Source organism: Ailuropoda melanoleuca, chromosome 8, assembly GCF_002007445.2.
Source record: "Ailuropoda melanoleuca isolate Jingjing chromosome 8, ASM200744v2, whole genome shotgun sequence".
Lineage (NCBI taxonomy): Eukaryota > Metazoa > Chordata > Mammalia > Carnivora > Ursidae > Ailuropoda > Ailuropoda melanoleuca.
The window spans coordinates 57,348,121-57,364,190 of NC_048225.1; the positions used below are offsets into that span (position 1 = coordinate 57,348,121).

The 16,070-nt window shown below is 40.0% G+C and overlaps 1 protein-coding gene across 1 annotated transcript; it reads left to right on the forward strand.

Annotated features, from left to right (window-relative positions):
• The first annotated feature begins 15,099 nt into the window (after window positions 1-15,099).
• Window positions 15,100-16,038, forward strand: LOC100481892 (olfactory receptor 52D1). Its single transcript, XM_011217513.2, has one exon. The coding sequence runs from the start codon at window positions 15,100-15,102 to the stop codon at window positions 16,036-16,038; it is 939 nt and encodes a 312-aa protein (XP_011215815.2).
• The last annotated feature ends 32 nt before the right edge of the window (window positions 16,039-16,070 follow it).

A 16,070-nucleotide genomic window follows, 5' to 3' on the forward strand; every position in this document is an offset into this window, starting at 1 on the left:
TTCAGAGATGGATAAAGCCTTGATATGAAGAGCATTATGAAACAAGACAGAAGTAATCTTAAGAAGTTCTCTATTATCCTAAATAAATAAATGTAAGCGCTAATTTTGAATGTGTGTGCTTTTGAAAGGGTGAATGGTATGATCGTGTTCATATTGTTAAAAGATGATTCTAGTTGCACTGTGGTCAATTAATTACATGGGAAAATTTGATAATTCTCAGTAAGGTTATTTCCCTGTTTGGGAAACTGTATATATATAACAATAGCTAACTTCTACTGAATGGACTAATATCATACCTCTGGAACTATAACACTTTTAAAGATCATCTCCATAAAAGATGTGATCCAGCAATCGCACTACTGGGTTTTTACCTTAAAAATATAAAGATACTAATTCAAAGGGTTGCATGCACCCTGGTGTTCATAGCAGCTTTATCAACAGTGGCCAAATTATGGAAAGAGCCCAACATCCATCAGCTAATGAACTGATAAAGAGGATGTGGTATAGATACAGGATGGAGTGTTACTCAGCCATAAAAGGGAACGAAATCATGACATTTGCAACAACTTGGATGGGTTTAGAGAGTGTTATGCTAGGCAAAACAGGTCAGTTGGAGAAAGAGAAATGCCATATGATTTCACCCATATGTGGAATTTAAGAAATAAGACAAACAAACATAAGTGGGGGAAAGAAGGGCATACCAGGAAATGGACTCTATTTTTTTTTAGACTAAATTGGGAAAAAATCAGTGCATTTTTAATTTTTAAAAATTTTTTATTGTTATGTTCCATTAGCCAGCATATAGTACATCAAACTCTTGACTAGAGAGAGTGAACTGATGGCAACCAGAGGGGAGGTGAGGGGATGGGTTAAATAGGTGATGGGGATGAAGGAAGGCACTTGCTGTGATGAGCGCCGGGTGTTGTATGGAAGTGCTGAATCACTATTTTGTGCACATGGAACTAATGTTGCACTGTATGGTAAGTACTGCAATTTAAAATAAATAACTCGAAAAAAATATGCAACCCCTATGAAAAAAATTCTCATTCACCCTTATCTTTCTGTTGAAGTATCAAGCTTTTAGAAGGACAGTGACTTTCTTCAGAAATAGCTATTAAGCAGCAAGACAGAGTTGAATTCAGTGGAGGCAAGAAAGTGTACAGTCCATGAATTTTGCCATACTAGTGCTGTTTTCCTGAGTGGACCATATCAGAACAAACAGAAAAACATGGGTTCTGCTTGGGTTCAGTAGCTATATGGTCTCGGGAAATAATTTTACCTCTTTGAGCCTAGAGTTTGTACCTTCACATTACGGATAGTAGTGCTAATGCTATCTATAACATAAGAGTTCGTTGAGAAGTAGATGAAATGATACATATTAGGAATTTATAACCCAGCCTGGTACATAGAATCTTCCTAGAAATATTTTTTATTAAGAATACTTCTCAGGGGAGTGCCACATGGCTCTTTGCCATATTAAGGGAAACAAATAGGTCGCGCAAGTCTGTGTTGCTGGCTACAGAAAGTTAGGAGGTGAGGTCACACATTTCATAAAGAAGATCCCATGAATTCTTCCTATAATGAGGGCATGACATTCCCTACCTTCTTGCTTGCACCGNGCTTGCATCTAACAGCTTCATTGCTCATTTTGTAAATCTGGGGAGCCAGAGAAAATTTGCATCTTTAGAAAGAGTACAGTGAATCAAGATTACAAAAGAAAGCAGTGTTCCACCTGCCTTGGTCTCATTCTACAAACAGACCTGAAGAGGAATTAAAATCTGTGGATAGAACCTTTTAAAACCTCTCCTTTCCTGGAATTTCAGTTGGGAACAAGAGAGGTACCTGGTTTTCCACCATGGATGGTAAGTCAGTACTTTGGGATCATAAGCATAAAAGAAATATTCCTAAAATTATGTCTAGGAGCAGGCAGTTAATTCACTCTGTGTGTGTTTGGCGAGGGGCGTTTATCAGCTGGTATCTGAATTCTTTTGAGCTTTTCCAATGAAAATCATGTCTACCTCCCGTGAGAACCATGAGTGCTTCCCAAAGTCCGTAAACCTTATGTGGCTATATTCTTCTGCCACTTTATAAAGCATAAATAAATCTTTCTTTTGTACTANGGCTATTTTCTTCTGCCACTTTATAAAGCATAAATAAATCTTTCTTTTGTACTATTACCTGCAATATTTTTCTGTCCTAAGTAGGATTTTAATGCACATCACTTAGGAGAAATTTATGCAATTAACATTCGATTCTGTGGATAGAGCAAGTGAACTATACGGGCTAGTTTTTAATAGTTCGACTTTATTAATTATAGAATACACGAGCAAGATTTCTTGCTTGTTTTTTTTCACATGTTAACCTGTTTTTTCACTGTATCTGTGTTTATGGTAGAGGAGACGGTTGTTTACCTGACTACATGGGCACACACACACGAGAGAAGTAGAAAAAGAAAAATGGGATAGGCTGGTGATGGGTAGTAAGGAGGGCACGTATTGCATGGTGCACTGGGTGTTATACACAACTAATGAATCATCGAACTTTACATCAGAAACCAGGGATGTACTGTATGGTGACTAACATAATATAATAAAAAAAATTTTTTAAAAAGGAAAGAAAGAAAAGGAAAAAAAAACACAGAGAAACACATAGTAATGCCAGGTGAGGTACGACTGTAATACTTCAAATATTTAAATACTGTGGAGATGGACTGAAAATACCTTCACTTTAAATATAAATAGGAATTGATATAGTTAATAATGGTAACAGTGTTAATGATGACAATCATAGTGACAGCATTGATTATATTCAATCAGAAAAAGAAACCCTCTGCAAGAGTTTAATTTTTTAAGTGTCCTCCTCTATGTGTCTAATGATAACAGAAGGCGGGAATACGGGTGTTCCTACAGATGAAGCGTGTTGACTGTTGACCCTCAAGAAAGGAGAGAGGAAACATAGGGAATGGATAGTAAATGTGGCAGTGATTGATTGGATATGAACTTATTTGAGCAGAAGAAGCTCTAAGAAGACAATTGCCTAAAAGTGGTACTCTTCAAAGTGATCCATTCTTAAATAAATAAGAAATCAGAATGGACATCAACACATACATTATGAAAATACATAATGGCATTTTGTACCATTTTAGTAGTAGAACCATACANTGCCAGGTGAGGTATGACTGTAATACTTCAAATATTTAAATACTGTGGAGATGGACTGAAAATACCTTCACTTTAAATATAAATAGGAATTGATATAGTTAATAATGGTGACAGTGTTAATGATGACAATCATAGTGACAGCATTGATTATATTCAATCAGAAAAAGAAACCCTCTGCAAGAGTTTAATTTTTTAAGTGTCCTCCTCTATGTGTCTAATGATAACAGAAGGCGGGAACACGGGTGTTCCTACAGATGAAGCGTGTTGACTGTTGACCCTCAAGAAAGGAGAGAGGAAACATAGGGAATGGATAGTAAATGTGGCAGTGATTGATTGGATATGAACTTATTTGAGCAGAAGAAGCTCTAAGAAGACAATTGCCTAAAAGTGGTACTCTTCAAAGTGATCCATTCTTAAATAAATAAGAAATCAGAATGGACATCAACACATACATTATGAAAATACATAATGGCATTTTGTACCATTTTAGTAGTAGAACCATACATACCAACATTGGTACTCGGGACATCAAAGTTAAAGTCGGTGCAGGGTTACATGTTAATATACACATAAGCAGAAGACAAAAGGAGGGATACTGTCGTGAAACAAATTTCAGATATAACAAATGATCACTTTAATAAACTTAGCCAAATGAACATATGTTTTCAAAATGTCTCAGGTCCCATTTGATTGAAAAAGTGCAATAATCATTCTCACATAACATCTTGGCTTAGAGATGTGAGATACAATCTTCATTAACTTACATGATTTATAAAATGGTAACATTCTCCTGATATTAAAAATGTAAAGTTCTGTTCATGAGAAAAAGTTCAGGATACCCAACCATTCTATCAATCTGTGGATTAAGGAAGACCGGCCAATATTTTGTTGGATTCATCAGCATTTTTAAACATGACGTATCTACCTTACAGTCCCAGAGTTATTCAGATGAACATGTAAGTCATGTGTATCCTCGACATTGGGATGATTATGTGTAGAACGAAACACAGCATTATTACTTCATTGTTGGGACTGTGACAATGAGTAACAGGAACCCACATTTACAGTGGAATTGGGAAGTCGCTGTCATGTACTTGCCACATGTTGCAGCCTGCATAACCAGCAAGGAGAGGGAATTCTTTTGACAGGGAGGACAGTTTTCACATAGGAATTTTATCTCCTGCTTTTTAAAAAAATTTAAATTCAATTAACCAGCCTATATTGTATCATTAGTTTCAGATGTAGCGTTCAATGATTCATTAGTTGCGTATAACACCCAGTGCTCATCACATCATGTGCCCTCCTTAATGCTCATCACCCAGTTACCCCATCCCCCACCCACCTCCCTTTCCACAACCTTCAGTTTGCTTCCAGGAGTCAAGAGACTCTCATGGTTTGTCTCCCTCTCTGATTTCTTCCCTCTCCTGCTTTTAAGAAAAAGAAGGACGACCGCAACCCTGTCTTGGCAACACACTAACCACTGCTGACAGCCAATGAGAACTCACCACAACCTCAAAATCTCCTTCTTCTCCATAAACTTTTATACAAAACCGCCCTCCCCAATGTCCGCCTAAAACTGAATAAAAGCTTACCTTCCCTTGATTTCTTCAGACTTGCCTATGGTTTGATATTGTTGGCTTGTCTCGAATTGTAATTTTTCTGCTATTCCTAAATAAACTCATTTTGCTACTAAAACAACTGGCCATTTTATTTTATTTTATTTTTAAAGATTTTATTTATTAATTTGACAGAGAGAGAGAGACAGCCAGCGAGAGAGGGAACACAAGCAGGGGGAGTGTGAAAGGAAGAAGCAGGCTCCCAGCAGAGGAGCCTGATGTGAGGGTCGATCCCAGGACTCTGGGATCACGCCCTGAGCTGAAGGCAGACACTTAACGACTGAGCCCACCCAGGCGACCCTGGCCATTTTATTTTTAAGGCTGATATTACCCAGGTGCAGTGAACACAGACTCCCTGAAGTGAACACAGACTCCCTGAAGTCAGCCCATCCATGTCGTATGTGAGTGTGCCTCCCATTAACGTCCCAGGTAGAACTGGAAAAAGGCAGGGAAGAGAGCCTTCTGGGTGCAGATAAGGATCAACTGAAGACTCCTATGCCTGACGGAATAGGCATTAAGCTAAAGTAGTGAACCAGCAGGACACATACAAAAGTGAGCTCTAAGAGTAAGGACTAACATCTGCAGTGGTACACAGACGAGCTCCACCGTGCATGGCCTTACCTGACCACGGGTTCTGCCGGGATGAGGATGAGCACCCATCTCACCTGAGGAGGACTTCAGGTCTCTCACGGTCTTATAACTTTTCCAGATGAGCTCAGCTGTAGGCATGTTTCCCAATGCCAAAGGCTCCCAAGGGCATGGAGGCCGATGACCTCCCCACGGTGTCAGGGAAAGACATTACGGGGAATTGGAGATTAGGTTCAGAACTCTTATACGAAGGAATGAATCATGGAACTTCACAACAAAAACTAGGGATGTACTGTATGGTGACTAACATAATAAAATAAAAAAAAATTGTTAAAAAAAAAAAAGAACTCAGATTCAAAGTCTTTAGACCTAACATCTTAGTAACAGAAGAATCCAGGATGGGAGGCAATGGAGGTGAATCCTTCTTAGCTGTCTCTGGAGCCTGCCCCTCAGCAGGATTTCTTGAGTCTCAGAAGTCTTATTTTTTTTCAATACCATATGTATGCATTAGAAAAGGAAAGGTAGTGTCTAGTCCCTTCCCTTTATTTTAAATAAAACCTTTTTATCCTCAATACAATAGATCTCCACATCTGACCATCACAATCTTAACAGTTCATAAAGACGCCTTAACTGGATTCAATCATGCAGATCATCCAAATGGTCTTAACATCTTATTCTCTCAAGGCTTTGTCCTTGGATTAGCTCCTAGTGTGGGAATGAATGGAAAGTCCACCCCAAGGGCAGGAGTGCAGGTGCAGTAAGGAGCCCAGGTCCAGCTGTGGGCTCAACCAGGAGTCACCTCCTCTTGATAACCTCCTCCAACACTCCATCCCTCATGATGGACTCTTACAGTCTCCCACACCCCCTCTTCTGCAATGTGCCCTGAGCAGTGAGCAGGAGTTTCCCTGGTATGGGGGGGGGTGAGGGGGTGGGGTTCATCTGGTGTCTATCTGGTGGCATTGGAAGCAGATGTCACAGCAACAGTATAGGCACATGCAAGAGAAAACACAGATTAAGATAAAGTTGCCAAAATAAGTAACACATTTTTCTCCAAGAGCCCCATAATCCAAACCACTGATGTATTAAGTTCCTTAGGCTGGGAGTCAGACCACTCAGGGCATTCAGTCGTGTCTTCAAGTAATTTAATAAAGATGATACATTAGCAGACTCAAGAGATATGAACACACTGCATTCTGTTTGGATAATTGCACAGGTGAGCCAGTGATAATATCCAAGTCCATGTTACTTTGGAGGACAACTGTTCTCATTAGAAACATTTTAGTGTTCAGTAAAGACAGACTTTGCTGGCTATCATTTAATTTTGTCAAGTGAATTTAGCAGGGGCTTCTTTAAGTGCTATATAGTCTCCTCCAGGTTGGGGGAGGGAACAAAGACAGTGGCCAAATGATCGTACCCCTGAAAAACACAATGTACCCACCTGGCCTTGAGAGAGGGAGGTCGGCAGCTTTAGGAACCTAACCAGGTTGTGCATACCATGCATGTCGTGGGGGAGACAGTACTCTCAGCTGGGAGATGAACTTGGGGTGTGATATGCCAGACCCAGACCCCCATTTTCTCCCTTCTTTAGGGGTGGGTGTTCCATTCCTTGTAGAGTATGCTTCCATAGTTCTGGCTCACAGCAGGACAACAGGATCCCAGTAGAGATTGAGTAGTTCCTCGTCACCCAGGGCTGTGAAGTAACTCACCTATTCTGGTGGGACTGCCCACTGCAAATTCCAGTAGGTAACATGTTTCCCAGGTATGCTGGAGCTTGGTGCTCTTGGCGACATGGCACCTTGATCCACATTAAGTAGTGGAGTGGTCGCTATCTCCTGCAACACGCACGGCTTTACAGTGTTGAGTGTCCTGGCAGGAGTCCCCAGTCTCTCATGTGGGGCAATAGGCCCTACTGGTTGATTATTAAAATGTGTGAAAGCCTGGGACTTTACTTTTGCCCACCCAGAAAACATGGTTTTACTTGTTAGTAACTGAAAATACGGCTTTAATCTTGTATTCTTCCTATCAACCTGCTGCTTGTGGATTATAGGGGAGGATGGACTCTCCAGTCAGTGTCATGTTCTTTTGCTTGAACTTGCATATGAAGACCTTTGAAATGCGACCCCTGATCATTGTGTATTTGTTGAGAGTATCTATATGTGATACTCAGCTTTTAAAAATCCCTTATGGTGACAGACTTGTTTTTAGTGGGACAGGGAAAGCTTGGGGTAGGCCAGACAACATGTGTACACAAACGAAGGCATATTTAGAACCCTCACTCAGAGGAATGGGGCCATTATCATCAATTTCTTAATCCCTTACCAGTTGGGAGCTCGGGTGGCTGGCCAGACTCCTTTGGCAGCTGCCTTGGGTGTTGCTCAGAAAACTATGCTGTTCCTGCATTAATCAAGTCACTATTTCCAGGGCAGTCTGGTATCCTTGGCAATATACCAGCCCACCTGGCACTACAGTGCCTGCTCTTTCTACGCAATCATCTGCTGAATCTACCATAGGGTCAGTTGCCAGCGGTCGTGCCCAAGCTTGGGGAGTAGCTTCCTGATGGCCAGGGAATGTCAGCACCTTATGAGCTGGAAAATGGAAAACAGGGAGGACCGCTTGTGGTTCCTGCAGGTGAACTCAAATATCTTTCTATATATTCTGACCACACAAGGGCTTACTCATGATCATCCATCCATCTGCTTCCCATTCTCCGAGCTGTGGGGTTAGTCCTTTTAGAGGAGTCGAACTGACTTATCAAAAGTCTAGGGTAATTACTATGTTAAACTTTCTTCTGTATTAGCGGTTGGATGGAGTGGGGCACGTTGTCCGTTTCACCGTCAATCACAATATCCTCCCTTTTATTCTGTTTACTTTTCCCTGATGACACCTCTTATTGTTCAAATCAGGCTTTGATACAAGCCCTCAAACCCTAATCCATGGCAGCCTGAACCCTCTTATCTTTGCAAAATGACACCCTAAGTTCTCCAACTTATTATTCTGCTCTCCCACCTTGTCTGTAGCCCCAAACCTTGCAGAGTTGTGGACACCTGTATGTCCTTCTCTAACCTAACGTCTTTCTCCAACTTTCTAGCTTAAATTCCAGCCTCTACCTGGGCATTGGTGGCCTCCAATTTGCCCACAGTGGTTGCCTCCCCATGGTGGCTGCCATGTGCTTCCCTTCTCTGCCACAGTGCAGTATATGCAGTTTCTCAAACAAAGGTGTTAGAACAGCTGGTGTTTTCTGGGGTCCCGTACTCCCATGTGGTCCACAAGTATGTGGCATATGGGCCACGCCTCCCCACACAGAGCTCGATGGCTAACTCCAGATTTTCCTGCCAACACCTCTTCTCCAAAACCCATTTCCTCTATCTTCTGGCTGGCTCATCAGTTGTTAGTTCACAAACTGGCCCTGAACATGAATGGCAGGAAGTAACTATAGAAAGAGGCAGGTATCTATAGAAAGAGGCAGGCTACTCTAGACAAGTAGGTGACAGGTTTAGTAAGCAAGGGAACTTACTCATCAGGCTTCTGTTGGGTGACCACAAGATGATTATCTCTCTACATCTGAGCACGGGAATCTTAAAAGTTTATGTAGAGGCCTTCATGGGGTTTTGTTGGGGTTAATGTAGAGCATGAAATCAGCCATAATACCTGGCTTGCTAAAATGTAACACAGAGGCCACTGGGGGCGAGGGGAGGTTTCAGAGAAGGGCGTAGGCCTTTGGAATGCTGAGGCCTGTAGGACCACTCTGTCATTGGAATGCCACAGGGAGTTGCCTTCCCTGAGCCTTTCTTAGCCCAAACAGCTGCCCCGTGATCTAAGAGATGTCTGCATTGTCCCTTAGGCTATTTTTAGCAGTACTCTTAGAACATGCAGATTAGCATGTCTTATCTTTCCCATAAACTGATCTTCCTAGTTCCAGTAAGACCCCTTATCACACAAGAAACAGTGATAAGGATTTGTGATTATCCTGAAAAACCAATAAAAGAGAGAGCAAGGCAGAGAAAGGGTCTTTGTCTCTGAGCGTTGACCCCCTTGCTTCTCCTCTCTTTTCATAGCAAAGTTTAGAGTAACCTTTCATCCATTGGTATGGGGATTGCTGGCCATTTCCTGCAGGGTTTGGCCATATATAGCATCCAGGTGGTCTCAGCAACACACTGCTCTCTCAAGCCTGAGTCCTTGGAACAAGTCCTAGTCCAGGAATGGTGGGTGAAACGTATATTCCAGAACAGTGGACTGGGTGAGGAGCCTGATTGCCTGGGTCTAGCTCATGAGTCACACTGGTCAAGTCCTCTTAATGACCACCTCAAAAATATGAACACAACATTGATAACAAAATAATTATGTATTCTATCTTACTTGAACTACATCTTCCAGAATTCTTGGGTATAATTTCGTGATTTTTCAATCAATGTCATGTGTGGCTTATCTATCAAAAATAAAGGTGCAGTGGGGCACCTCAGTGGCTCAGTTGGTTGAGCATCAGACTCTTGATCTTGATTCAATCTTGATCTTGGGGTTGTGAGTTTGAGCCCTGCATTGGTGTTCATGCTGGGTGTGGAGCCTAATTTAAAAAAGAGAGAGAGAGATGTAGCAAGGACTTAAACCATCTTTTCAGGCTAGTGTTCAGAGCAGTAATGTGTGTAGTTTTGTCATTCTTTTTCCTTTATTTCTTTTGTATTCCTATCACACCTGAGTAAAGAACTGATCTTCATATTATTTTCCTAATCAGTGTAGCAATAAAAAGAAGACACTATCGAGGAACTAGAAAATGGTTAAGTGAATTATGGAACATGAAATTAAATATGTATTTTGTGACCATTAAAATTATAATCATGAATACTGTAATATCAAAAGCAATGTCTTTATGGCATATTTTCTCATAGGAAGTTAGGAATTATGTATGTGTAATTGAAGCAAAAATCATTATGTAAAGCCAATATGATTATAAATTTGAAAAACTTAGTGCAAGAAGCACATCTGTAAACTATTTTTGACCAACCAATATGCCCCCACTGAAAATAGTTTTAGAGTGAGACAAATTCCATTAAAGTAATTATCTGTTTTTATTCCCTTTTCTCGAATCTTTAATACAAATGTTGGGAAAATAACTCTAAGGACTTGGTGCTATCTTCTGTTCAAGATTCTGCTCCAGCATATGCTGGGCTCCACAGGGAATGCGTGCACACCTGGGCCACTTTCTTGGCTCCTGTGAGGCAGTGGTTCCAGAACTATTATATAGTTGAGGTTAGCTGAAAAGGCAGGAGATTATAATAAAGACAGGCCAGGAACTTCTGATGATTCAGGACAGGTAAGATAGAAAATAACACAAAACTGACTCAAATCTCCCTTCATCACCAATAGCATGGACCATGAGGCCCTGAGTATTTCATCAAGGCCAAAGGGGTCGAAAATCAGAAGTAGGAAGATCGGTAGGAGAAGAAAGGGAAGACTGAAGGGGGGAGTAAACAGAAGGGGGGAATGAACCATGAGAGACTATGGACTCTGGGAAACAAACTGAGGGCTAGAGAGGGGAGGGGGGTGGGGGATTGGGATAGGCCCGTGATGGGTATTAAGGAGGGCACGTATTGCATGGTGCACTAGGTGTTATACGCAAGTAATGAATCATGGAACTTTACATCAAAAACTAGGATGTACTGTATGGTGACTAACATAACATACTAAAAAATTATTATTAAAAAAATCAGAATGGTATTGAGAGATTCAAATGTGCTCTCGGGCAATAGGAGTGAGGAAATCATGGGATGATAATTAGTATCTTCTATGAAGGAACTTCCTTATCAAATTGACAAGAGGCCATAAAATCTTTTTTATTACACCTTTCTCCTTCATGCTACCAAATCTATCAATTCTGATTTGACTGTGATATTTCTTGTACCACAAGATCTTACTTTTCTTTAGAATTTTCCTTTTCCCCAGCAGCTTTACACTATTCCAATCTGATCTTCTCCCCAGGAAAGTCGTGTAACCCAGCTAAGGTTTTCCAAGGATAACTAATGACAGTGAGAACAGGAGACTGAAATGTAGCAGCCCCTTCACCTCCTATTTGGTCAAATCCTAGAAGAAAGCAGGCACTTCAGCATTTGGTATGTACAACAGATTCAAGGACAACCCAGGTTATTTAAGATTTTTCCCAATCAAGGATTGAGAGTGAAGAATTCTAGGCTGTGATACTGAAGGAAGCACCTGGAAAGAGAGGGGTTGTAAGTTTATTCTCTTTTTCCAATTCTGCATGCCCAGGAAGGTTATTTGCATTTTTTTTTCACGTCTACTGATGAGAGAAGTGGGAGCTTTGTGATCCACTGAAGAAAAGTCAGTTCCTGTAGTTTCAAGGGGACACAGAGAAAATAATTCCTAGCAGGTATTGTGCCACTTGGCTTCTGGGGCAATAGACAATAGGACAACGTCCCAAATAGGATCCAGGCTGCCTGCCTCCTTCAAATTTTTACTCCTTACTGCAAAAATACTTGAAGGGCTCTGAATTGCTCATTCAGGACCCAGTCACTAAGTCTCCAGAAAAAAGTAAACACCAATAAGTGGTGATTCCAATGGTTGATGCATATGGAAAGAAAATCTGCACACACACAAAATATCCTCTCGATAACGGGCCTTCTACATGGTCCGAATAATTCCCTAAAGTGAAATGTATGTGAAACTTCACACTCAATATTTCAATTGCTGTTCAGTGTTTCTAAATTTGCTTACTTTTTCTCTGTAGCTTTTCTTAAATTGGAAGAATATTATCAGATTTTCCTCTTTTAAATTGTGTGCTCTTAATATTTTATTGTTCTGCCCGATCACACTTTCTTTTTATTTTTATTATTTCCTTGCTCCTGTTTTTCTAGAGGTTATTGTTGGTGTTTAGAAATTTAAAAATTTAAAAATAAAGCCTAATTTAAAAAAGAGAGAGAGAGATGTAGCAAGGACTTAAACCATCTTTTCAGGCTAGTGTTCAGAGCAGTAATGTGTGTAGTTTTGTCATTCTTTTTTCTTTATTTCTTTTGTATTCCTATCACACCTGAGTAAAGAACTGATCTTCATATTATTTTCCTAATCAGTGTAGCAATAAAAAGAAGACACTATCGAGGAACTAGAAAATGGTTAAGTGAATTATGGAACATGAAATTAAATATGTATTTTGTGACCATTAAAATTATAATCATGAATACTGTAATATCAAAAGCAANCGAATACTGTAATATCAAAAACAATGTCTTTATGGCATATTTTCTCATAGGAAGTTAGGAATTATGTATGTGTAATTGAAGCAAAAATCATTATGTAAAGCCAATATGATTACAAATTTGAAAAACTTAGTGGAAGAAGCACATCTGTAAACTATTTTTATTTAAAAATTCATAATTCAATGTTTATTTATTTTTCTTTTAACATTCTTATAATATAACCAATAAAGCCTATGAATTTACTACAAACCCGGAAGTGGCATTATGCCATGCAGATAACAATGTTCTCATATTTTATGATTTTACAGGGATGTGTTGTTTTGAACTTGATTTACTTTTTCATTGAAGAACCGCTCTGAAAAGCAAATTTAATTAAACGATGATGGGTGTGTTTACTTGCCCTTTACATAATACTATCTCATTTCTAAACTATTTTATTTGCTGAAATAAAATGATAATGCAAAAGAAATATTGAACTGTATTTATTAGGCCAATTTCCAATTTCATTACCAAGTAATTTGGGATTTCCTTTTTTGTCTTTTCTCTTATTCATTTCAAATGAGAAAGATCAGCCTGTGCTCACGGCTTCCCAACTCCAAAATTGAGCCATATGTTTACCTCTTCTCTGGTGCCATCCTCCAAGCTTTGGGAGTAGCAGTCCTTTTAATTCTCTGACTACACCTGAAGTGGGTGTTGAGGACCATGGCTCTGAGAAGCTCTGCATCTTCTATGCATTTCCCAACAGAGACAGACTTTCCTGCCACATCACCCTTTGGGTCCTATTAGGAACAGCAATAGAATCCGCAGGTCTCACTTTTGTAAGCTCTCTCCTTCCTGAATCTTCAGCTGGTTTTGGTTGTTTTGATTTCTGTCTCTCTAAGGGTATGATGTGCCACAGTCATTGTTCTTGTGTATCTGCTCTGTAAACTGTCCTCAGAGTTAACAGCAGGACTAGCGAGCAAGGCACGCTCAGCTCTCTGCTAGACCCTGCAACCTGCAAAAGTCTGAATTCTGACCCTGTTGAATGGGAAAGATGGAGGAAAGAGGAGGTGTTCGAAGGAGGATTGGGACATTAACTGAGGCATGATGATTATTGCCTGCTTCAAAAGTTGTTCCCTGTCCTAAGAGGGTGGATCTTAATTTTTGCTTCATTTGAGGAGAAACATGCAGATGTGCCCTGGCTTAGAATGTTTGCTGTCACTCTTGTACGTCTCATTCCTTGGAAGAAGAATCAAGGTTATATGAAATTAATATTATTTATTAATACTTACTAATCAGATGTAGCATAGTGGACAATCCAGTGAAATTTAGGAAAGAATATTCATTCTTTTCTTTTTTTTCTAATTTTTTTTATTATATTATGTTAGTCGCCATACAGTTCATCCCTGGTTTCTGATGCAAAGTTCGATGATTCATTAGTTGTGTATAACACCCAGTGCACCATGCAATACGTGCCCTCCCTACTACCCATCACCAGTCGATCCCAGTCCCCCATTCTACAGTTTCATTGCCATATGAATTTAATTTAGAAGCAGTTCTGGACAAGTGATTTCTAAATGAGGTGAGGCACTTATGGTTAGAGGTCTGCTATAATTCCCATGCAATAACAATTTCTCTAGAAAGCCCCTCCCCAGATATATGGAAAACAATACCATATTTCTAAATAGCCTGTGGATAAAGGAAATCAAAAGAAACATTAGAAAGTCATTTGAAGAGAATGAAAATGAAAATTTAACATGTTAGATTTAGTGAAACCACTAATGCATTAGTTTTTTTCTTCAAAAAGGAAAAATAATGCTTGTTTATTATACATTTTTTTTCAAAACAAGGATTGTTAAAAAGAAGCAATATTTTGTTTCTATCTCCCTGCACGTACAATTCCCAAGTTCTGCTAACAGATTGGTTTATAATATTTCGTTCTTTTCTCTCAGCCAAGGTATACACAAAGGATATTATTTAGGCAACCATATTATGTGTAATACATAAACTTTCTTTTATCAATTAACAGTGTATTGTGGTGGCTTCACCAGTGAATTTGACAACACAAGGAGGCAAATAGAGACAAAAGCTATGTCTCAAACAACTACTCCAACTTCACCCACGTACAAACCAAAGAACATTCTTTGATCTTTCAGTGGAGGTACTGATGTTGTCTGATTGTGAACTTGATTTTAGTTATAATTTTCTTTTTATTTTAAAGGTCCAGAATGCTTCAGAACCAAGATTAAGCATATTGACTATGAATCCTCTGACTCGTACAAATGGAACAAATCTCCCTGTTTACTCACATAACTTTTACTGCCGAAATCACTAGGGAATGTAATCCTTGGTTTGCCTCAGTTTCTCCACTATTAGAATGTTAAATTCTAAAGGTAGGGATTGGGTCCTATTTATCATTGTCTCCTTAGGGTATAAAACATTGCCAAATATTTTATATAAATTAACAAATGAAAGTACCAGTAAATAAATGGACACATGAATATGAAAGAGTCTACACCATCCCACAACTGAATGTAGACAAGAGTTTTCATCATGTCAAATAATACCAATTTCCATCCCAGTACTTTTCTTCTCCTTGGCATTCCAGGGATGGAAGCCATCCACACTTGGCTGTCAGTGCCCTTCTGCCTTGTCTACTTGAGTGCTCTCGTGGGTAATTTTGCTATTCTATTTATTATCAGAACAGATTCCAACCTGCACGAGCCCATGTTCCTCTTCCTCTGTATGCTCTCTACGGCTGACTTGATCATCTCCACTACTGCCGTGCCTAAAATCCTCAGCATTTTTTGGTTCCATGGCAGGGAGATCCATTTTGAAGGCTGCCTCGTACAAGTGTTTCTCATTCATTCACTATGCAGCATGGCCTCAGGCTTTATCTTGGCCATGGCCTTTGACAGGTATGTGGCAATCTGCGATCCTCTGAGACATTCTACTATCCTGACACCTAGGGTCATCAAGAACTTGGGGCTGGCTATTTTCTTCCGTGGGGTTTTGCTCTTCAGTCCTCAACCCTTAATGCTTCGGTGGCTTCCTTACTGCCGAACTAATGTCATCCCTCACACGTACTGTGAATTTATGGCTCTGATCAAGCTTGCTTGTGCGGAGACCAGGACCTGCAGAATCTACAGCCTGACTGCTGCCTTCCTCACTGGAGGCTTAGATTTCCTATTGATCGTATGTTCCTATGTTATCATCCTTTACACTGTCTTCCATCTTCCATCCAAAGCTGCTCGACTCAAGACCTTGGGCACTTGTGGATCCCACGTGTGTGTGATCTTGGCGGCCTACACTCCTGCCTTTTTCACTTTCCTTACTCACAGATTTGGTCAACATGTGGCTCCTCATATTCACATCTTCGTGGCTAACATCCACCTCCTTGTTCCACCCATGGTGAACCCAGTGATCTATGGCGTAAGAACCAAGAGAATCAGAGATCGATTCCTCCAAGCTTTTACTTTTCACAAATTATGAAACAACCTCTTCAACTTTTCTTTTACTAAGTT

Excerpts from the sequence above, each read along its gene's own strand:
- LOC100481892 (XM_011217513.2), top strand. The coding sequence starts at position 15,100 with ATGTCAAATAATACCAATTTCCATCCCAGTACTTTTCTTCTCCTTGGC.